This window comes from Oikopleura dioica, chromosome PAR (genome assembly GCF_907165135.1).
Source record: "Oikopleura dioica chromosome PAR, OKI2018_I68_1.0, whole genome shotgun sequence".
Lineage (NCBI taxonomy): Eukaryota > Metazoa > Chordata > Appendicularia > Copelata > Oikopleuridae > Oikopleura > Oikopleura dioica.
Window position 1 is genome coordinate 2,182,842 of NC_137293.1, and position 21,416 is coordinate 2,204,257.

A 21,416-nucleotide genomic window follows, 5' to 3' on the forward strand; every position below is an offset into this window, starting at 1 on the left:
GCTTTCTCCCCTTAGCAAGTCTTCCCGCGAACTTTCTCCTCTCTTGACTCTCTCTCTCACTTATTGACTAAGTGAACAAAAAAAAAGAAACACCATCCTCCCTTCTTATAAACATTGAGTTATCAGCAGATTGCTGATAGAAGAAAGAGGATAAGTCCACAAATAAAATCAAGAGAAGCAAGATCGGAAGCTTTGTGAAGGCAGCTCGGAAGAACGGTAAGTCATAAAATACAAAATAATCATAAAGAAAAAAGGATAAGCTGGGGCAATAAAATATAATAAAAAAAACCCGGCATGCGACGCGAAAAGGTCTTGTCTCTTCTGAGAACTTGTCTTTTTACAGGAGTCTTTTGTCTGAAAGCACCTTTAAAAAAAAGGGTTCAAAACTGATGTCGAAATTTTTAGGCACCTTCCGGGCAAAACTGCTCAAGAGGGCAGCGGGTCCGAAGATTGGCCTCGATTTTAAATGTAAATCCTTTTTTCACCTCGGAAAATTAAAAATAAGCTCTTTAATCTGTCGAATTTAACCAATCTCGAGCCCCTTAATTCATTGATTGACTTTAAGGTGACCCCCGACGCTGATTGACAAATTTACTCAGCAATAAATTTGCTGGGGGTTGCGTTTTAGGGTTTTTTTTAAGGAGCTTGAGTCGTTCTGAGTAATCGCTGTTTTGGTTAAAATAGAAAGAGAGAGTGTCGATGTCGGCAGGATGCGCGGCACACGGCGGCGCAGCTCGTGAACTTGCACCTTCACAAGCGCCACATATTGGCTACGGGAAGCCCTTGAGCCCAGCCAGCAATCTAACTCGACTTCTTCCGCTAAACTTAATAAATCGAAATATATTTCGAATAAGATTTTTAGTTTCAAATCTTTCGAACTTTCGGTCGCGAGAAAATGAGATAAGTGGAGCCCTTATCTCAGCCGAGTTTTAGAAGTGGCCAAGCGGCCCGAGAAAAAAAGTTTACCTTGCCTTTTGCCGGTTATTTTTCTGATAAGAAGTTTGAAAATTATTTGATAAAAACTCTCGAAAGCTGAACTTTTTTGTTTCCAAAATAAACTCATTGAAATTGACCGAGTTTTTTGAAAAATAAATTCAAAAGAAAAACTCAACAAGAACTACGGCCCTAAGTTTTTGTTTGAATTCAGTTTTCAAAATAAAGTTTTTTTTTGAGGTCATTGGGTCCAAATGACCTTCCAAAAATAGACGTACTGGAACATGGTGTCCCAAATGCGTGGTATCACCTTAATTCCAGCGCCCTGAGGACTTCGGTAGTCTTTGGCCTTCAGGGAATTTATACAAGATTAATTCACCCCTTCGCTTTTTTTATATCAACTGGTTCGGTCTTAAGGGATAAAGCCCTGTGTGGTGCTATCAAATTAAGGGAGTACTCCAGCGACGCACTTGACAAATAAGTGGGAGCTACCGAAGATCAGCCGCCGGCCGAAATAAAGTGGCTCGTTCGTTTTTTTTGTTTTCCAGTTTGAAAGCAAAATGCTTTTATAATTTTTAATGTTTACTCCTCTTTGTCTCGTTAAAAGTTCAAAGAAAATCGAACCAACAAGAAATTTCTGAAAAAAAAGAAAATAACCTTTCGAATTGAATAAATAAGGGTCTACCCATGATAACGAAAAATCCTCAATAATCTTAATGAGAGTGGAAATTATTGAATAATATAAAGGAACTCTGCCGCTAATTTATTAACATTCATAACTTGACGGAAAACAATGTAGACGCCCTTAAATATTAACATGCCGGGCTTACAAGTGCCGGCGTTTTACAAAAGAAAGAAAAGGGTTGATCCTGGGAACGAACCAGTCAAATTGGCCAGGAAAAATCAATCTCATGCCTCCCTCAAATATTTTATATTTTTGATTTGACATGATTCTAATTAAAAATAAAAGAAAAACATAAGGAGATTTTCTTCAGGATATAATTTTGTGAAGGTATCATCAGTCTTCAAAGTTCGTTTTGAACAATTGACAATTGTTCCTGTTTTATATCAAAATACGTGTAAACCATTTAATAACATGATGAAATAACGCAAAAAATATAATTACTTGTCTTCGTTTATTTTGATTATTTGACGAACATCAAGTACCTAGGTAGCTGGGCTCGGAAACCTGTGAAGAAAACCTGAGTCAGGTCCTGATGAGCCTGACAGCCGTGTTATTTCAGCTCTTCCAGACCTGACTCAGGTTTTCTTCACAGATTGCCGAGCCAAGCTACTTCATGTTCCTCAAATAATCGAAATAAACCAAGGCAAGTAATTTTATTTCATGCGTTATTTCATCATGTTATTTAGCTTTATAAACTTATTTTGACATAAAACAGGAGCAATTGTCAATTGCGCTTTTTGGATTTTTATGTCGATATACTAACTTTTGCAAGGAATTTAAGGTATGGCGATTATTGGGGACGTTTGACCCGTGAAAACATATTTTCATGAAAACAGAAAACACGAATGTTTCATGTTTTCAGTCTCATAAACTTTTGCCCGCAGCGGGCAAGACAGACAAATGGCCCTGGCCGGAGCAATTGGCTCCTCGGCTCCCTCCATTTTTTCTCATTTCAACGCGTCGCGAATTCGAAAAAAAGTGGTTCGATCCTTAGCTCGCAGAGATCATCTTCTGCCCCTCGCTCAGTCTCTCAATTTCTATTTCACTCGCCAGGTCTACAAAAAAACAGACCAATTTTTTTTTTCGAAGAGAAAAGATTTTTTTCTTCAGTCCACAAATACCTCACGAGACAAACCAAAAAGATAGTTTTTTCTATAAAAGAAGAGAGAAATAAGAAGTTTTGAAGACTCATTTTCAAGGTTTGATTTTCTAGATTTTTTGTGTGAAATTTTGAATTTTGAAATCATAGAGGTGAACCTTTCCTTCTTACACTAAATCAGGAGAAAACTGCTGGAAAAAAAGACCTTTTCCTGCCAAAAATAAAGGGAAGTCGGCTAGAATCGCCGAAAAAATACGACAAAAAATCGACTTTTCCGACAATTTTTCTGAAATCGTAATGCTACCGGACATCTGATGAGCCTAAAATTTGACTAAATTTTGGCCAAAATTCTCGTCATTATATTTCTTTCCTGGCGGGTCCCCTTAATAGTAAAAGCTCTTGACATTACCTTTGCGACAGTAAATTACAGTTCTTATTCAACTGTGACGGAACTGCTACAGTAAAAACGTCACTTGAACAAATATTTAATTTTTCTACTTTTTCCTTTCCTCGCATTAAAAATGGGATAGACGCACAATCATTTTATTTTATTTGCCGGCTTTCCTTTTTTTCCTAGAAAAGTCAACGCCAACGACAACTTGTCTCAAATTCTATTTTTAGAAGATGAGCTGACTGGTGCTAGAATTCTGCTGGTAAAGAAGTCTTATCACTAAGGGAGTCTACAGTAGAAGAAAAACAGAGAAAATCGACATCAAATCATGACTGTGGGAGTTTTAAACAGGTAAAAATTTTGCTAAAATAATAAAAAAATAAATAAACTAGAATTTAAAATATAATTAAATGCGATTCAATCTATGACGCTGCTCTTTCAAGTGGAAAATACGTAAAGAAATAATAACTATGATCTACTATCGATAGTACCATCTTTAATATAACGTTTCAAGTCTATATTTATTTTCCATGCAGCTTGAATTTTAAGACCGGCCGGATAATTAAATTAATACATAGCGCCTTGAACTCTCAGTTTTGAATCTTTCGAGGCACCTTTTTCTTCCTGGGTGGCCAAACTATTAATTAATAACACTCGTAATGATCAAGATGGAAAGTTGAAGATTTACGGCAATAATTTCTTACCGGGTTCGATTTTAGCACGACTGCGAGCACAGCGCAAGATCACATCGATACGAACATCGCGCGGCTGCAAACGATCCTGGAGAAGCCATCGCATGTCCCCAACTACGAAATTTTCGAAGATCAGAGCGACATGGTAAGTTGAAAAAAGATCAGAGCGGGTCTAGTGTCAAAATGTAATCGCGTTTATTATTTTAATTAAAAAGCCTTCCGGCCTGACTCGTCGCTTCAGTAACTATTTGAATAACTTAACTTGGTTTTTTGATCTTTTCTTATTAAAAATTGTTCCATTTTAGGACGCAACGAATCGGGATTACGATCGAAAGTTGCACTGCGTGACAAGTACGGATCGCGAGCACTACACTTCGATGGTTTACTCTTGGGGCCGTTTTCTTGAGCTTGATGATCAGGCACTAATCGTGGCGATCAACATCTTCGACAAGATGTTCACCGAGTACAGGTACAAGCAATTTTAAAGACAGAAAATTGGAACAAAAACGCCGGCTCGCTAAATATCAATGGCGACCATAATCACATTGGCAATGATGGTTGTTTTCAGAATTCAACCGAATCGTGACATTTGCCCCTATCAGTGCCTCAAAGTCAAAGCCGGAAAGCGAAAAACCAGCCCTTGCAGTATTTGCACTGTCTTCAAGGTAAGCATTTTTTCATTCAGCCGAGTTCATTTCCAATTCTTTTTTTCTAGTCAATGGTGACGTATGATTTGATGATTTGCGCGTTGCTACTCGCTGGGGAAAGGTTTTTCACGGTCGAGTACGGCTACCCAACTCAAGCTGCTGCGATAAGGTAAGAATAAAATTGATAACTTAAAACAGATCATAACCTAAATTTTTGAATCGGCCACCCTGTGTAGGAATCTGAATCAGGGTTCAGAAAAAATTATCATGAAAAGCCGCGAAGCGGCTTTCTTTTAATCGAAGCCGCGACGCGGCTTCGCCACAAGTCAAAAAAAAAAATGAAAATGGTAAAAAAAACATCGAAATCAGGTGTTATTTTGTAGAATTGGACGTTTCATGCATAATTTAAAACAGTTATTTTTGCTGAATTCAAACAAAATTTGTAGTCACATGCTTGAATTCCTCAACCCGATCGATGTGCTATACGACAACAACAACCAGCACAAGTTCAAGGAGCTGCGGAAGATCTCGTACGTCCAGAATCTGAAGCAGCAAATAGTCAAATTTCTCAATAACCACGGTAAGTCCAATTAATCAAGGCAAAAGTGAGCGGGCCCGGGTCGCGAGCGGGGGAAAGGGGATACGGTTATTGTCTATAAATCACTTGCTGGCACTCTCACGAAGGTGAAGTAAGCCCTTAAGTTGGGCGTTCTCCGGTGCTCCCTTTATATGTCTGAATGGCCACTCGAGCATCTGCTGTTGGTTTTTTATATGCGTCTCACGCACATACAGCTGAGCCAAGAGTCGCCAGAGCTGCTCTTGTAAAGAAACAGTTAATCATCTTATCTACCGTATCTTATGTAACAGTTTTGCGTACCGAGTTAATCAGCCAATCAAATTGTCCAAAACTCGAATTTATCCAATCAGAAGCCTGGTTTTTTGTGAAAAATTGGAAAATTATCTAAAATCATTCAGACAGTTTTTCAATTATTTGATTGGCCGAAAGTTCTCAAAAGGAAATTTGATTGGATAAATGAATCGACAAAATAAGCCCTTCGCTAAACAAAAATTCAGCTTATGAACCAACGCCGGCGTTCGAGTTCATGAAGATCTTCACTTCCCTGCTACAGCCCTATATTCCTGAAGCTTCAATCGAGCGGCTACTGTATAAACTGGCGGAGACGCACAAATGGACCCAATGCTTGAAACACAAGGTAACAATTTTTGAGCCGCTCTCTCGTACTAATAGCCTTTTTACTAGCATCAATTACTGGCACTTATGCTCGTCCGAAAAGAAATCAAAACAATCGACTCGCCCTGCGCCAAGGAGACCTTTCAACTTATCATCGATTTTCTAATGGTAACTTTTTGAATAATTGATTAATTCAAAATTGAAAATTGAAAATTGAAAATCAGCTTGTCAAAATTTACCATTGGCGCGAGCCGATGTACAGATTCGCAAACAGAATTTGTAAAGATTATTTGCGGATTATTAATCTTGGCACCTGCCGCAGCAGCTATATTTTATGAAAACGCGCGGCGGTTAAATGATTAAATTTCACAATTTTCGATTCTGCCAGAATTTCGAAAATTAAGAAATTAGAAATTTCTAAAATGAACTTTCAGATCTCCGAAACGGACCTGGATAGATGCGAAAAGGTGTACGAAGCTTGCAAATATGAAGCAAAAAACAAAGAGCGACAAAATAAGACGCAAATTATGGACATGATCAAGCACAACATGTATTTCTCGCAGACCAGCCGACGCACCAAGCTCAAATTCAAGAGTGACGTCCGTTTAACGTAAGTTTTTTGACCTTAAAAATCGAGAAACCGCTTGCGGCTTCGAGTAAAGTAAAAATAGCCGCGATCCGCGCGGCTTGAATTTAATTGCACTCGAAGCCGCAAGCGGCTTCTCGATTTTTTTCTATCTCAAAATTTTTAAAATCATAAAACTGACAATTTATTTCAGCGAGCGAAAGCAGCTGTACTACACAACTGTTTACTCTGGGTCGAAGCCAAAAATGATCCGTCTGGATCCCCCAGCTGAAAAGGAGGAAGACACTTATTACGAGGAGCTGCGCAACAGCCCAGTTTCTCAAATGGAGACTTCCGAAGCTGAAGAAACGCCCAAAGCGAGCTCGCCAAAAGCGAGTCTGGCACTGGTCGCCTGGAAGCCCTCGCCGTTGATGCTGCTCCCCGACTTGGCTGCTAGAAACGCTAGAATCAGCAACATCGTGCCCAAATCAAGCCCAAAATCAACGGAACCAGCAGCCACGGTTGAACTACCCACGGCGCAAGGAAAATCTTCCAATTCCTAATTCACGAATTTCTCGAAATTCTCCAAGTTCTTGAATTCTAGATAAAAAGTTCCCTTTTTTTTATTTTACCATCATTATTGACACATACACATCTCCGTATCCGTCCGCCCCTTCCTTCTAAAATTCATTTGTCTTTTCACAAAATTTAAAAATAATTCATTTTTTTTTTTGAAAAATTCAATTCAATTTTTTTGTACCGGCCGCCCTGAGACGAGACCCTGCAGCGGTTAATCCGCCTGTGGCCGAGATCGTCCGTCTCCAGGTCCAGAAATAGCCACCGTCATTCCTTTGCCTTTTTATACAACTAAAACTGCTTTTTTGCTACTTTTTTTTGTCATTTTCAATTTTCAATTTGAGTTTAGTAACCTTTACCAATGGTTCCGACCGAGTTCATTTTCAAAATTCTTTAAATTTCATCCTCCTTTTTCAAACATGATTTCTCAGAAAAAAATTGAAGTCGAGACAGTTCTAGAGTAGCGCAGGCTATTCTAGTGGCTTTCTCTGGCTTCTAGAGACCCTAGAAGGGGCCTTAAAAACATCATCTTTTTTTCTTGAGACTGAAATCGTGTAATTTAAATTCCCTCTTTATTTTGCTGCTGCCACCTTAACAAAATGACTTCAAGAAAGAAATTCGTTCCGAAAACGTAAAATATGTCTCTGCTCTTTCTAGTTCCGTCTAAATTTCATTTCATCAATGTGATCAATTGTTCCTTGAAAATTCTAAACCGCTTCTTGTTATTTTTTCTCAAATTTTATATTTTTTCATCCAGGCCCAAATTTCAAATTATCAGTTTTTTTCGGTAAAAAAGGGTTTTTTCGACTTGAAAAATTATTAATGAAATAATAAAAATCGGCCATTTGAGATTTTTTCAAGAAAAAAACTCTTTTTTTTTTTTAATTTTTTAGTTTTTCAATTTTCATTTTAATAATTAAACATGGCCATCTTTGATAAAGGTGGCTCCCTTTTCAACCCTCCCGAGCATGATTCAGTCACATGATCGGAAGTCGTTTTATTTTTATCAGTCAAATTTTATTATTTAGTCACCGCTAGCTCTTAAGATTCTTTCTCTTCTCTTCACTGTTTAAGGTTGTAATCAACGATTTTTTAATTTTCAATTATCAAATTTTAAATTTTCCCAATTTTTTAATTTTGCGGGAAGTTTTCGATCCGCCCAGGCGGCGATCGAAATTTTCAGCTCGCGCTTTTTCTTATATTTTTTCGTACTGAATCGGCTTTTCTGCCGGTTGAAGGTGTTTTTTTTCTTTTCATCGTTATTTCTATTTTGAAAATACTACTGACTTATGTTTTACATTTTAACATGTTTGAAACAAATTTAAGACCATTTAAAACAAACAAATCCACAAACAGGACATCGAATCTAGGGCCACCTCTTTCCTTCATCCCTTTTTCTTCTCTCAGCCAATCAAAAAGCCGCCACGAGCGCTTGAGCCAATGAGAAGTATCTTGGCTTTTGATCTGAGCCGACCCGACTTTTCGCAAACTGGTTTTTGGGAAGTTTTAAATCCGGGTCGGGAAAAAAACCAACAACCATTGATTTTGAACCCTTTTCGATTCTTTGTTCTATTGCTCCTTTCTTTTCATTTAGAATAAATCAATTACAGTCCACTATTCGTAGCGGTGTTATAATTTTCCGAAACTCCCGTTCTCAAGTTGCGAGTCCCGTTTTTTCTGTTTTCATCTTTCTTCTCTTTTTTCCAGCAGCTTTTGAACTTTTTTCTTCTCCTTTTTCTTCTTCTTCCAACTTTTATTCGTCTTAGTGCAAGAGAAAAAAATACAGATTTCATCAAAAAAATCATCGAAAAGTTCTTGTTCTTTTTCTGCGATCTGGCTTGTCCATACTCGCAAAACTGAAACACTTGAATATTATATTTAACTCAATACCTGTGCTTACTTTGAATAACAAGAAAATAAAACTCTTGAAAAAAATACCGATGTCTCATTTTTTTTGTCATTCTTGATGCAAAATATCAAAAAAAAATTTACAAGCAGGATTGTCAGAAAGCTGCTCGCGGCTTCTACCATAATAATTTTATAGCCGCGGCAAGAGCGGCTTTTATTTCCTTTCTTGATTTTCAGAAACAGATATAATAAGAAGGAAAGTCGTAAATTCGAGCAAATTGACCGAAAAAGCCGCGTAGCGCGGCTATTTTTTCTCGACTCGAAGCCGCATGCGGCTTCTCGATTTGAATTCATTCGAACTTGACAAGAATTTTCGGTTCAAATCGGTTCAGTAAGTTTAAAATCGCCCCTTTGGATTTCAAAGTCAAACAGAAGCGTTGTTGTTTTACCACGAAAAAAATAAAAAATGGTCTTTCCGGCGAGCGAATGTGGTCAGAGCACGTGCTGGCTGTCAATACAAGTTATTGATAGGGCATTGTTTGTGGATTCGGATTGAGTTTCCCATTCTTGTTCGCGGCAGTGATAAATGGCCCGCTCGACCTCTCAGACAAGGGGCATTCAAAAGTGATCGACCATGCAGCGTGGCTGTTCTGCGCAAGTTCAAATATTAAAAAATGAAAAACGAAAAACGAAATTTGAAATTGAAGTCGGCTTTGTCAAGAAATGTCAAGAAGAGCTTCCGCTTTGCGGAATAATGTATCACAAACGCTTCCGCCAAAGAAACATTTAAAATTGAGGAGAATTTTTTTTCCTTCTTGGCCAAGGACGTTTGTTCTTTTAACCCCGGAACGCATGGCTATTTTTGCCAATTTTTGACCATTTTTTAACCGAATATTGTCGCGATTTGGGCATAAAGAGAATAAAAATCCGGGTTTATATATTATAACCGGACTCTAAGCTACAAAAATATAACTTGAGCGTGGTCATATTATATGCGTATATCAAATATAATATGGGTTTTTTGATGAGCAAAATCTTATTACCCAAAAATGGGTCAAATATGCGTTCCGGCGTTAAATACAAATTTTTGAGCTTGTTTTTAAGTTTCGCTTAAAAATGAATAATTTCAAAGAAGAGGTAATTGAGTTCTGTCGAGATAGGATGCAACATGTGCTCCTTGACCGTTTTTATAGCGATAAGAAACCGCAATTGTAGTTTACATGCAGCTCGCGGGCCGCTATCTTCGCTGGCGGTCCACAAGCCGCCGACGTTGGAAAAGTGAGCGAAAACTGAATCAGCGCTGTTTTTACAGTTTTACGGAGAGAGCCGTGGGATCAGAGTCCATCAATAACGCCCCGGATTATCCGAATTTATTTGAAGCATTTTGATGTTTTGTGTTTGGCTGGGCTCCCGCCACGCTGCCCCACAGTGATCATGTATTGTTTCTAGATGAACTGGCTTCCGTTGGAGTAACTTTTCTTTCGAAATGAAGAATCACATCTTAGATTACTGTCCTGTATCTGAGTTACAGCATCTCTCCTATTTGAAATCGCGTCCAGCAAAACGAAGCCCCAAGCCTTTCAAACCTTCTCTTTTGGGGATCTAGATTTTGATTGGCCGGTAGACCAAATACAGCAATCTTATTGGTTATCCAAATATTCACTTCCGTAAATTGGTTTAGTCCCTCTTTTGGGACCCTGATTCAGGTTTTTGATTCGAATTTAGCCGATTACTGCTTTATCGTATTTTTTGCTCGAAGCCGCAAGCGGCTTCTCGAATTTTATCAATTTTTACTTTCGAAAATTCTTCAAAACCACAATCTGCCAAGTGCCCTGCATTTCTTTTTTCAGCTAAGAACTCCATTAGCAGTTAACATGGGAATGAGTTAACCCGAAGCAGAGCACGTGAGAGATACTACAGAAGCACGTGACGCGACCTTAACTTGTAAAACACGATTCCGCGGTCCGCCTGAGATATTTTTCGCTGTCTGTTCATTTCAAATTAGCCTGGAAAGACAGCGATTGCGCGAGAAAATAGAAGCTGGAATCGACGTGGGAAATGTTATTTTTAAGTGTTAGAATTTGATTTGTCTGGGTGTCAGCGCAAGCGATGCCCGTTCAAAAACGATCATTTATACAGCTGAATAAAGCTCAACGGTCGAAATTATTCGGCAGGTGGAATCTTTCGGAAGTCACTTCCGAAAGGACAATTTGAAAAAAAAGAAACGACAAAATTAGAATTTTTTATTAAGTTTTTTCTTCCAGATGAGTAAAATGAGTAATTCAGCCAAGATTTTGGGCAATTTGAGGAAGTAGTCCGTCGATAATTCCACCTAAAAATCATCATAAATTATCAGAATTATTATCTCACCGATGCTGTCGAAATCGCCAAGAAAATCCAACAAAATATCGAGAATACTCGATCCGGGGTCATTTATTGCTTGAAGAATTCTCGCGATCAGCTCGATGAATGTCGCAGAAGCGCTAGAATATAATATTAATCATTGCTTCCGCCCGATTTTACCTGAGAAGAGTGGTGAGCTGAAGAATGTAGTTAAGATATCCCATAATTGTATTTTTGTCGAAGATAATCCACGGCTCCAGTAGGTCGGCCCAGCCTGCATTTTTAACGAAACAAGCTTAACAGAAGCTTACCTTGAAGAATGACGTCGAAGTACAGTATCAAATCGTCGATGAATTTGATGCACATGTCCATAATTCTTGTCACATCGATGGCGGTTACTTTTTCCGACAGTCCCTTCAAAAAATTTCAAAAAGAGTAAATTTTCCTGAGAACCTGAATTTCCTCTTGAATTAGAATTATATCTTGCTTCAAGATGAAGTAGGTGTAACGGATATCTTTGAGGATATTTCTGATGATTTCGAATTTTCCGAGAAAAAAGTCGAGATTGTCGAGAAAATTCCCAACGCTGTTTTCGATGTCTGAGTAATCTCTTCTATGTCTCCAGTTTTGGTCATTTCCTTCGAAAATTGTCGCTTTTAATCCCGCAAGTTCTGAATCTTGACGCTGAATCTCATTTTCGAAAATCGCAAAAGCTCCGTAAAACTGAAAAATAAGAAAAGAGACTCTCATTTTTGAATTAATGAACAATTTCCAGTATTCATCTAGGTGTGATACCGCCCATCCCAAGGCACACAAATGAAAAGAACAAGAATAAATCATTTTATAAGTAATTTTCTTTACAGATTTTGAACAGAACACAATCTTCTATTTATACAACTTCCCGAGCAAGCAGCACACCACTTTCCATTATCATAAGGCTTTTTAAAGTCGCTGTAAGTATGAGGGACGACGCAGACGAATCTCCAAGAGTTTGAATTGACGCACTGAAGCTGGGAGCAGCCGATAGAAGAGCCGTTGACAGAAATGAGTCTGGCGTAGTCTTTGCAGGTGTTTTTGAGTTGTTGTTGCCGAGCGGTGATTTTCGGAGAGACTTTTTTCGGGGATTTCATTTTGCAAAAGGACCCTTTTTTATTCTTCGTGAACTGAGAAAGTTTTTTTTCTATATTCAAGAGGGAATTTTACCTTGTAAATTTTCTTCCCGGAGCCCCAAAAACTCACTGCCGAACAAACACTCCTCGGCTTGATTTTTGAAAAAGCAATGTTCGCGTTGAGACCCATTCCAATTATTTCCTCGACCGAGTCTATCTCTCCATTGCAAGAGGCTTCCGCCACTTCGGATGCTTTATGAGCGAGATCGTTTGACCAGCTGATTTGAGGGAGGTTTTTTGCAGGCGGCTTGACGCTGGAGCGGAGGTTGTTGACGCAGTCGAGCAGCTCTAGAACTTCCGTGGACGTGAATTTGCCTTTTGTTTCTGGCTCGATCGTCCGCTGAAGAGCCTGGAATGGCAATAATTATTACATATAATTACAACAAAAATAATTATTTATTCTCTTTTACCGATTTTTGGATGATTCTTCCAGTGAGTTCTTTGACCAATTTAAAATCTCTCAGCGGGCTTATGCACATTCCGTCAAAGCAAGACTCGCCCGAGCACTCCAAATTCGTGTGCTTCTTTAGAACTCCACAGTTAACATCGTCCTGAATGTGCTCTTCGGCGCAGGAGAAATGCCCACATCCAAAGCAACTGGTGCATTTTGGCCCGACGATGTAAGGCGGAAAGTTGACAATGGGTGAGTGAGAGTACTCGCAAACCATCATGAGGGGATTTACGGCGAAGCCAGTTTCGTAATTGGTCTTCACGCTGTCCGTTCCGGTGCATTGCGTCAGTCCGCATCCGATTCGGTAGACCTTCCAGTTCACCATCGTGACGTAATGGCCGCATTCTTTATTCGGGGCGCAAGATTTGCTTTCCGAGGATTTTTGACAGATGATTTTCAAGTAAAATTTGGACAAAATTTAAGATATCGAACTTTTGTTCGTCCTCATGCCTGTGATAACTATAATCAGCTCTTTCATCAAACCAGCTTTTCACAGCATAGTCAGCAATGTCCAGCATTTTCGAATTGAAAAGATACCCTCCATCGTTAGGAAAAACCAACAGAAGATTCTCTCCGATTAGTTCGGAAAATGACGAGTGTTTCCGATGAGGATTGTGCTGAAAAATGCATCTGTCCGCATAATTCTGAGCGACCGAAGCTAACTCTTCATCCCAACTGACTCTTCTCAAGTTACTCGCGGCTGGAATCACCTTTGATCTGTAGTAATTCGTTCTGTCGACGATTCTGGCTTTCTGCTCTTCTGTCAGTCCGCTCATCCCTTTTACTTTGGTGAAACCAGTTGAAAGATCGCGACGCAAACGCTCCGTGGAGTGATTAGTGGAACTAGCTGAAAAGATTTTCAAGGAAGCGGAATGCAAAAGTTTATTGACACTGGAAGGAAATCCCCGCTCGAAAAGGACGTCGGGGATGGTGATCTTTTTGGAGCGTAATTATGAGAACGCAAAAAAAATATTTTTCATTGAAATTAAAAAGCATGCTTTTTGTTTTTCTTTTGAAAATTTTGTAAATGATTTTGAAATGCTTTAATCATTTTGTCTTACCCTGAAAAAGATTTGTTGCTGGAGCAAATTTATTTATCTCTAGCGAAAAAACAAAATAGAATAGCTGAAAACCTAGTTTCATATTAAAAGTCTTTCTCTCTTTCCGTTTCTTTATCGAAAGTAGAAATGAATTGCTTCCAGAGTAATTATGCTCAACTAAGGGTACCGCGCGGTCTGGAAACAGCGCCGCCCAAGCCGCGTCAGCTTCTAAGAAAACCGCGATTCATAAAGTTACTTGGCTTTGCTTTAGAGAGCGCAGAGGAGAAGGAAAAATATAATGTAACATTATGTCAAGTTTTATTGAGTTTGCATTTTCAAGCTATTCTTGATCTGGGTAACAGATGACCTCAAAGGGGGCGAAGGTCTTCTTTTCTTCTAAGCTTGGAGGAATACAGTTGCACCAGGGCATTTCGCAAGTGCAGACATCCCAGCAATTTGAGAAATCGAACTTAACAAAAAATTCGTCTCAACTAATTTTTACATCTTCTCACCGAAGCTTCATTTGTGCAAATAACGAACTCAAGGTAGTTTAGTTCACCAGACTCGTAGCCATCTTCACATGCTTTGAGATCTTCCTCGAGAATGGGGGCGCATCTGAAATCAAAATTAAAAAATCAGTCCTCATATTTTGACAAACCGGAGGATGCAGGTTCCATCAGCTTCAACACATCCATCAGCAAGGACGCACTCCTCAAATTCTTGAACGGGTGCTTCCATGCATCGATAGTAGTCCTCAGTTTCCCACTCGAATTCGAACTGGCATTGGATGTCCTTTCTTATCAGATCGACAACGCAGCTCAAGAAGCACTCGTTTGATTTGTTTTCGTTCTCAAGGCTTTAAAATTTGATTCAACGATTATTTGAAAACAATACTTGTTAGCACGTAGTCGTGTCCGAACATCGGGATGAATAAAAACAGAAGCTGATGCAGAAGCGAAAATCGCTACGGAAAGCTTCATGGACCATGAATCATGGTAATTTCTCTGGAAGAGGTCAATGAGACGGACAAAGTTCATAATGGTGCCATAAAAAAGCATTTGCAGTTTTACTCATTAAAATTGGCGGAAATAGTTTATGGAACATTTCGCAATTGCGTAAGTAAGACACACCTTCAGACAGATCTATCAACTTTGGAATGCTTGGGAACTATTTCAGCTGTTGATTTGCATGATCCAAAACGCTTCTCACAAGAATTCAAAGAGAAAAAAAAAACAAAATGAAGGTTTTTGGATCAATTCTTGCCTCTGCTTCTGCCTCGGTCTTCGTTCACCCCCATGTTCATACAAGACTTCAGGCTGCCGGGTACGTGAGTTTTTCGGAATTTTATCCAAACAGTATTATTAGACTTGAAAAAGAAGGCAAGAGTATCGAGTGCTTCTTTACTTGCATGGGCGACTTGATGCGCGCTGATATCAAGTGCAGCTTCGAGTTCGACTATCAATCCGAAGAGTACTACCGATGCATGGAAGGTCCAAACCAAGAGTTTGAAGCGTGCATTCAAGCTGATGGCTGTATTGAAGCCGACGGAACCTGCATTAATCGGTTTGATTCCCACGTTTTAATGTAAAGTGACATTTTTTAGATGCGAGCCAATTCTTCTTGATGACATTGATGCCTGCGAAGAAGGACTTGCTTCTGGCGAGCTTGCATACTTGGACTACGTCATTTGCATGAATACCGCTTCCGTACGACAAATTTGACTAAAATTTTCTTCAAAAGTAATTAAGCTCAACTTTTCTAAATGTTGGGATGACTGCACTTGCGAGATGCCCTGGTGCAACTGTATCCCACCAAGCAAGGCTGAGAAGCTCTCCTGGCTTCCATACGATGTCATCTGCTACCCTGATCCAGAATTCTAATTTTTATTTTGTCAACAGAATCAAAATACATGCTATTATTCAGCTTATAGTTTCCTCTTTTGTCGTGTTTTATGTTTGCGTTGAAAAGCTTCTACCAAATTTTCCATAAGCAAAAGCGTAAATACCTATCGAATTTATGTCATATAGAGTTGACTCTAGAAAATTATTTGTCGTAACTTTTTTTAAAGCCTCAAAATCTTAAAAGAAATGAATCAGATTGTTTTTAGTTTCTCCATCTTATATTTTGATTCTGTTGATTTGATTGATCATCCCTTCTTGAATAAATATATCTCGCTCCTTCTGGGCAGTGTCCAAAATAAAGCGAAATCAGCTTCCAAAATCATGATTTTTCCAAAAAAGATGAAGCTTTTCATATTTTTTATTTTCAATTGCAAAGCGCAGCTAGAAATTGAAGAGAATCTTGTCCCGATGAGTGAGTGGTCGCTTTCTCTGACTACAGAAGAGACACCCTTAAAAACGACGACGGCAGAATTGAGAGAATCGACGATCGAGATTTTTACTGATAAATCATTTGATACAACAACAACAACGAAAACAATTGAAAATGATGTTTTTACGACAATCCAGGTTTTGGCTTGAGATTAAGATTCGAAAATTTAAGGGGACTATCTTTGATAAGACTCCTATCATAAGAGCCTTTTGTAATTTTCAATGTATCCCTTCTCTGAAGCCAAATTTTCGACAACAACAACGAGTACGCCAAAACAAATCGACAATTCCGCAAAACTCATACTCGGAAACATGGTCTACCGCCGCGAACGACTCAAGAATCTCGCAAAAAATCTTTATCAGAAAAATCAAGATCTAAAGAAAGAAATTGAAAGAATCAATATCAAGTTGAATAATACGAAAATCTTCGCTGATGAGAAAGAAAATCTAAGAATCGAGCAAATCCAAAAGCTGGAAAATGATTTGGAAGAAACGAGACAGGATTATTACGAGAAGTTGATTGAAAATGGAGAGCTAGACAGAGAGTTGAGGGTTGCAAAAGGAAGAGTGGAAGCTCTAACTGGAGAAAATTTGAAATTGACGAGGAATATGACTGATTTTCGGTAAGTTATTTCAATAAAATGATCTGTAAGGAGTCTTTACAGATACGCATTCTGAAGTAGCTATCTTATTCTCCAAGTTAGTTTATCTATGGTCAATGAAAGAAATCATTTTCATTGAAAATCATAATAATATAATAATTATCTATTTTATATATTTTCAACTTTCACATGTGCCTTGAAAAGATAAATTAAGTTTCTCTTTTGATAACAGCAGCTCATAGAATTTTTACTTCAGCTCATCGATGAATTCATACAGTCGAGAACGCCAAATCAAAGAGCTCGAACTCAAACGGCTTCTGATGACATGCGAAGAAAATTCGATCTCCCGAGAAAAAGAACTGAACAGCTGGAAGCTTCGAAACGAAAGATTCGAGCAAAACAACCGCGACCTCATCAACCAAAACAAGCTCATTCGTGATCAGATCATTGCCACTACCGATGAGCTCGATCGATGCCGACAGAAAGAGAAGCTTTTTGAAAGAAATTGCAATTGCGAAAGCTTCAGGATTCAAGCAAACTCATGCCAGGTCAAATCTTCGTGGCTGGAAGCTGTCAATCATCAGCAAGAGCTGAATTTCGAGTCGACGAAGCAAAATAAAGGGTCGAAGATATAAAAAGGGAATCTTCTGAAAATTTTTTGTTGAAAATTTTGATAAAATAAGCCTCCTTCCTTGCCGAAATCCTCAAACAGAATTCGCCAACAAGCCGAACGCGAAATCACATCTCTTCAACGACAGCTTAAAATCTATCAAAATCAAGGTAAAAGATCGGAACCATTCTCTATACGAATTTCATAAGAAAAGATAGGCAACGAAGAAACGAAACTGAGCGAGTAGCGACCGAATTTCACCAGTTCAAGATCAAATACCACGAAATCGAGACCAATTTAATTATGGTGCGAGATCTCTTAATCTTTACAAAGCCACTGATTTTCCACCAAAAAATAAGAACGATGTAGAAACGATCGAAGTTACGCATGCCAAAATCGCCGAGAAGCAGCAAATCAATCGAATCAAAATCAGGATGATGTGTTGAAATGTCGGGCGATGCTTGAAGCTCTGAAGAAACAATCAGCTTTGAGGATCCGATCGGTTGAGTTTGAAGCAAAGACTTGGAGGACGAAACATACGGAGGAGTCAGATAGAAACACACAATTACAGTATGAGAAAAAGTAAGCCAAAGTTTGCTTCTCGTTGAAATTAATTATAATTCAGCATTTGCGATGAAAGACTTCTGGGAAAAACAAGTGATTTGAACGCAACCGAATTCGAAAAAGACCGCCTTCAAGATGACCTGTACAAATGCCAAGACGACCGAGATTATGCGGACAAAACTTTTGCGATAAAAGAGTCTGATTTGCGGCATGAAATCTCTGTAGTTTCAGAAAAGTACAACAAAGAAGCTGATCAGCGCGAAAGACTAAGTCGGAAATTGTCGCAGCAACGAAAACGGATTCAAAATGTTTGTTCTGCACTTATTTTCATTTCTTACATGTTTGAAGCTCTCAGCAGCTTGCAATGGAAAAGATCAAGACGATTTACGATCGTGTCCGATTTGCGAGGAAAAATTGCCAAGCCAGACTGAACCAATTCCCGCGGTAGGGACAAGAAGAATTAAAATAATGACAAATTTTTCAAGAAAGTCGAGCTAGAAAAAATCTCCATCGACATGGAACAAGCCACAAAAGATGAAAAATCGCTTGTCCCCGAAACCTCTCCGTAAAATCTCCTTTTCCTGACCGTGACAGTAACCAAGAGCTCTGACTGAAAAATATTTTCAAAATAAACAGCGAAAAACTATTCTGTAGGAATTCTGAGTTCTTGCTATTTGCTTTTGTACTACTGGTAACAAGGTAACAAGGCAAGGGTGTTTGCTTTATGCAAACGTGGAAATTTCGATAGTGCTAATGTAAAAAATTATTGTGGAAACAAGAAAAAAATCAATTCATATTTCGAATGTCAAGGCGGATCTAAAAAGAGAGACAATATAAAATGGGCTGTTCAGAATCTAAAAATATTGTTGAACCCTCCCTTGACGCTGCTCCCGAAGAAAAAGAGAAAACTGCTGCGAAAGAACAAGAGAAAAAGACAGAAATTGTTCCGATCACAAGCAAAAACGCCAAAAGCCAAACAGATGAGCTGCCAGAGAATTTCCCGATTGAGGCAAAAGTAAAAATTGTACAGTCCAAAGATGTTCAAACTCAAGAATCAAGGAATGGAGTTTTGATGCTTTGAGCACTCTCCGGTATTCTACTATAAAGAAAAACCCTATCAAAAGCACTTTTCAAAATTATCCAGTCACTCATTTCACCCCAAACGATTTTCTTCCTTTTGGATATGACCCGAAGGATCACATGATAAATGATGTCGATAAAATACTTCAAGCGGAAGAAAAGACAGTTGTGAATCCCTTTCTTTATGTTGGAACTCTGGAAACTCCGAGATCCTCGATTAATGAAAGCAAAAATGACCAAACGACACAAACTGACGAGCCTTTTATTCTGGAGAGCCAGAATAATGATTCGACGGAAGCACAAATCCTTAAATTAGCTGCACTGAATAAAACGCTCCAAACTCATGACAGCCACAAACACGGAACAATTGATGGCGACTACCAGCTCGCGTTGAAGCTGCAAGAAGAAGACTACAGTCAGCTTGATCGAATGGAAACAAGGGATCTTATTCAAATTTCAAATCCCGGGAGGAGAGATACACCAGAAATTGAGGCTCCTGTTGAAAAGAAAGATCATTATCCATCGCTTGAAGAACCAGCTGGCGTGAGAAAAATGTACTTGGCACAAGGCTTCAAAGACTATCATATTGAAGCGCTTTTTCGTCATAATTTTTACAGGGCGTTTCATCCTGGCACTAAATCTTTAACGTTGAGGTAATTAAAGAGCCATAGTTGTTTTTATTGATTTCTAGCATGATGTTGTGTGATCAAGCTCAAGCGAGTGCCGACCAGCAAGCGGAAATGAATGTTATGGGCCATGTTACTGAAAGAAAAGGAGCCGGGGAAAACCTCCATTTTTGTCATTACGAGTATTATGCGAAATCTCCATCAAAAATGACTGTGGGTGGAACCGACCGCTTTTATGGCGAAGTGACTGATTTTCTGAAAGGATTCAATCATGAAACAAAGATGCCCGATAAAAGCACATTCTTAAAATGGGGTCATTACAGTCAGTTGATTTGGAAAGACACCTTTGAAATGGGGGTCGGATTTGCCAAATTCACGGACCCGATAAAAGCTGGCTACCCAATGATCGTCACTTATCGGTACCGCTCTCACGGAAATTTCAATGACCAATATCCAACGAAATGCTCATTGCCGCAAAAATCTCTTTCTGAAATCAAAGAGATAATTAACCAGTGGCAAGAAAGAAGAGTTAATGCAATTATTGATGACGAAGAAGCGCTTGACTCGAAATTCAGAAGACATGGTATTCAGGAATGGCAAATTGACGCGTGGAGACATTTCAATGGCATACGATACAGTCAAGGTCTACCACCTGGTGATTATAAATTTCAAATTTGGAATATTTAATTATTTTTAGTCATGCTTGATGTTGATCTTTGTGTTCAATGCTGCACAAATGATGGAAAAGGATATTGGTCAATGTGGACGACGGCTTCTTTAGAGGGGAAAAGCTTGGATCGATTCGTTCAAGGTTGATTATATTACTACTATTATTTTATTGTTAAAAATATTCCTTACCAAAGATTACTTTACGAACCAGGCGAAAGAAATCTTCAAACAAGAGGCCGACTTGGCTTTCACTTCCTTTGGGCTTGCTGTTGAAATTCAACCAAGAAAAACAGAACTAAGATGTCGTTTCAGTAACTAATTTTTATAATGAATAAATGTTAGTTTTACAAGTTTTTGTTGATTACAACGCTTACTCGAAAGCTTGAAAATGCCACTTGCGATCACGTGAAATCTTAGTAAGATACTTGTCAGCTTGAACAACAGCACAAATCCGAGTAATCATGCCGGCTTTTATCGTGACTACAACGGCAGGTTTACTACGCAGCCATTTTAGGAGAAGATCACTTCTCCTTGCTGTCAATTCTTAGCGGTTGTCAGTAATTCTGTCAGGTATTCATGGTTAACCAACAATTATTGAGAGAATATAGTCTGCATTTTATAGATAAAGAAATGGTCACAAATTCTGACTACAAAAATACGTATTCTCATTCATCGGAGAATCAATATTTTTTTGTGAAATTGAACAGATGAAATAATTTTCTGTTCTCTGATGAGTAGAACATAGAGAGGGGTTATCATTCGAGCCTTTGATTCGAACCATCCAATATCTCTAGAATCGTGTTTAGTGAGTAGGGTAAGGAACTGGGAACTCTTAAAAGAGGTCTGGGGGGTTTCGCCCCTCGAGTTAGGTTTAGGGTAAGGGTTAGAGGCAGCTCGAATGATAACCCCTTACTACCGAATAGAACCTATTGGTGGATTCGCAAAATATGTAAAAGCAATTGACAATGTACATTTTATTATGATTATTTGTACAGAGAATATAAAACAGAGATATGTTCAATTTTGTCAATGGAACGATTTTTGGCAAGAACATGCATCTATGAAATCCACTCCGATCAAGTTTCCAAGATTATTGGCTAAGTAGACTCGGTGAATTTCGGTCGGCAAGCATGGTTTCTTACAGTATGATTTGTTGTAGAAACTAAATTGGAATACTCAAATTGCTGCAAAACATAAGAAAAGAAGAGCTTACATTCCAGATTCACGAACAGGCTTCCAGTGAACTCTGCATTTGCCACAAGATCGCAAGATTGCACCTTCGTTGAAATTAATAGTTAAAAAGA

The 21,416-nt window shown here is 38.7% G+C and overlaps 4 protein-coding genes across 5 annotated transcripts; 3 read left to right on the top strand and 1 right to left on the bottom strand.

The window, feature by feature from the left end:
- The first annotated feature begins 13 nt into the window (after window positions 1-13).
- LOC145703314 (uncharacterized) lies at window positions 14-7,563 on the top strand. 2 transcript variants are annotated; one of them, XM_081780659.1, is made up of 11 exons: window positions 14-216; window positions 3,339-3,459; window positions 3,828-3,945; window positions 4,106-4,269; window positions 4,369-4,465; window positions 4,516-4,616; window positions 4,894-5,027; window positions 5,522-5,661; window positions 5,709-5,807; window positions 6,074-6,249; window positions 6,419-7,563. In XM_081780659.1, exons 2-11 carry the CDS (start codon window positions 3,437-3,439, stop codon window positions 6,765-6,767), a joined length of 1,401 nt encoding a protein of 466 aa, XP_081636785.1. In that variant the 5' UTR covers window positions 14-216; window positions 3,339-3,436; the 3' UTR covers window positions 6,768-7,563. The 2 variants fall into 2 exon arrangements, with proteins under 2 accessions (XP_081636785.1, XP_081636784.1); XM_081780658.1 differs by lacking the exon at window positions 14-216 and adding an exon at window positions 2,657-2,817.
- A 3,397-nt stretch (window positions 7,564-10,960) lies between these two features.
- LOC145701150 (uncharacterized) lies at window positions 10,961-13,878 on the bottom strand. Its single transcript, XM_081778377.1, has 9 exons — window positions 13,653-13,878; window positions 13,042-13,438; window positions 12,551-12,959; window positions 12,175-12,489; window positions 11,833-12,134; window positions 11,425-11,716; window positions 11,283-11,385; window positions 11,152-11,245; window positions 10,961-11,111 (listed from the first exon to the last, which is right to left on the bottom strand). The coding sequence occupies exons 1-9, from the start codon at window positions 13,732-13,734 to the stop codon at window positions 10,961-10,963; spliced, it is 2,145 nt and encodes a 714-aa protein (XP_081634503.1). The 5' UTR covers window positions 13,735-13,878.
- A 952-nt stretch (window positions 13,879-14,830) lies between these two features.
- On the top strand, window positions 14,831-15,560 carry LOC145703664 (uncharacterized). Its single transcript, XM_081781047.1, has 4 exons — window positions 14,831-14,954; window positions 14,997-15,194; window positions 15,235-15,337; window positions 15,380-15,560. Exons 1-4 carry the CDS (start codon window positions 14,869-14,871, stop codon window positions 15,509-15,511), a joined length of 519 nt encoding a protein of 172 aa, XP_081637173.1. The 5' UTR covers window positions 14,831-14,868; the 3' UTR covers window positions 15,512-15,560.
- A 3,377-nt stretch (window positions 15,561-18,937) lies between these two features.
- Window positions 18,938-20,431, top strand: LOC145701151 (uncharacterized). Its single transcript, XM_081778379.1, has 4 exons — window positions 18,938-19,470; window positions 19,509-20,098; window positions 20,141-20,254; window positions 20,307-20,431. The coding sequence occupies exons 1-4, from the start codon at window positions 18,938-18,940 to the stop codon at window positions 20,429-20,431; spliced, it is 1,362 nt and encodes a 453-aa protein (XP_081634505.1).
- Window positions 20,432-21,416: the final 985 nt, after the last annotated feature.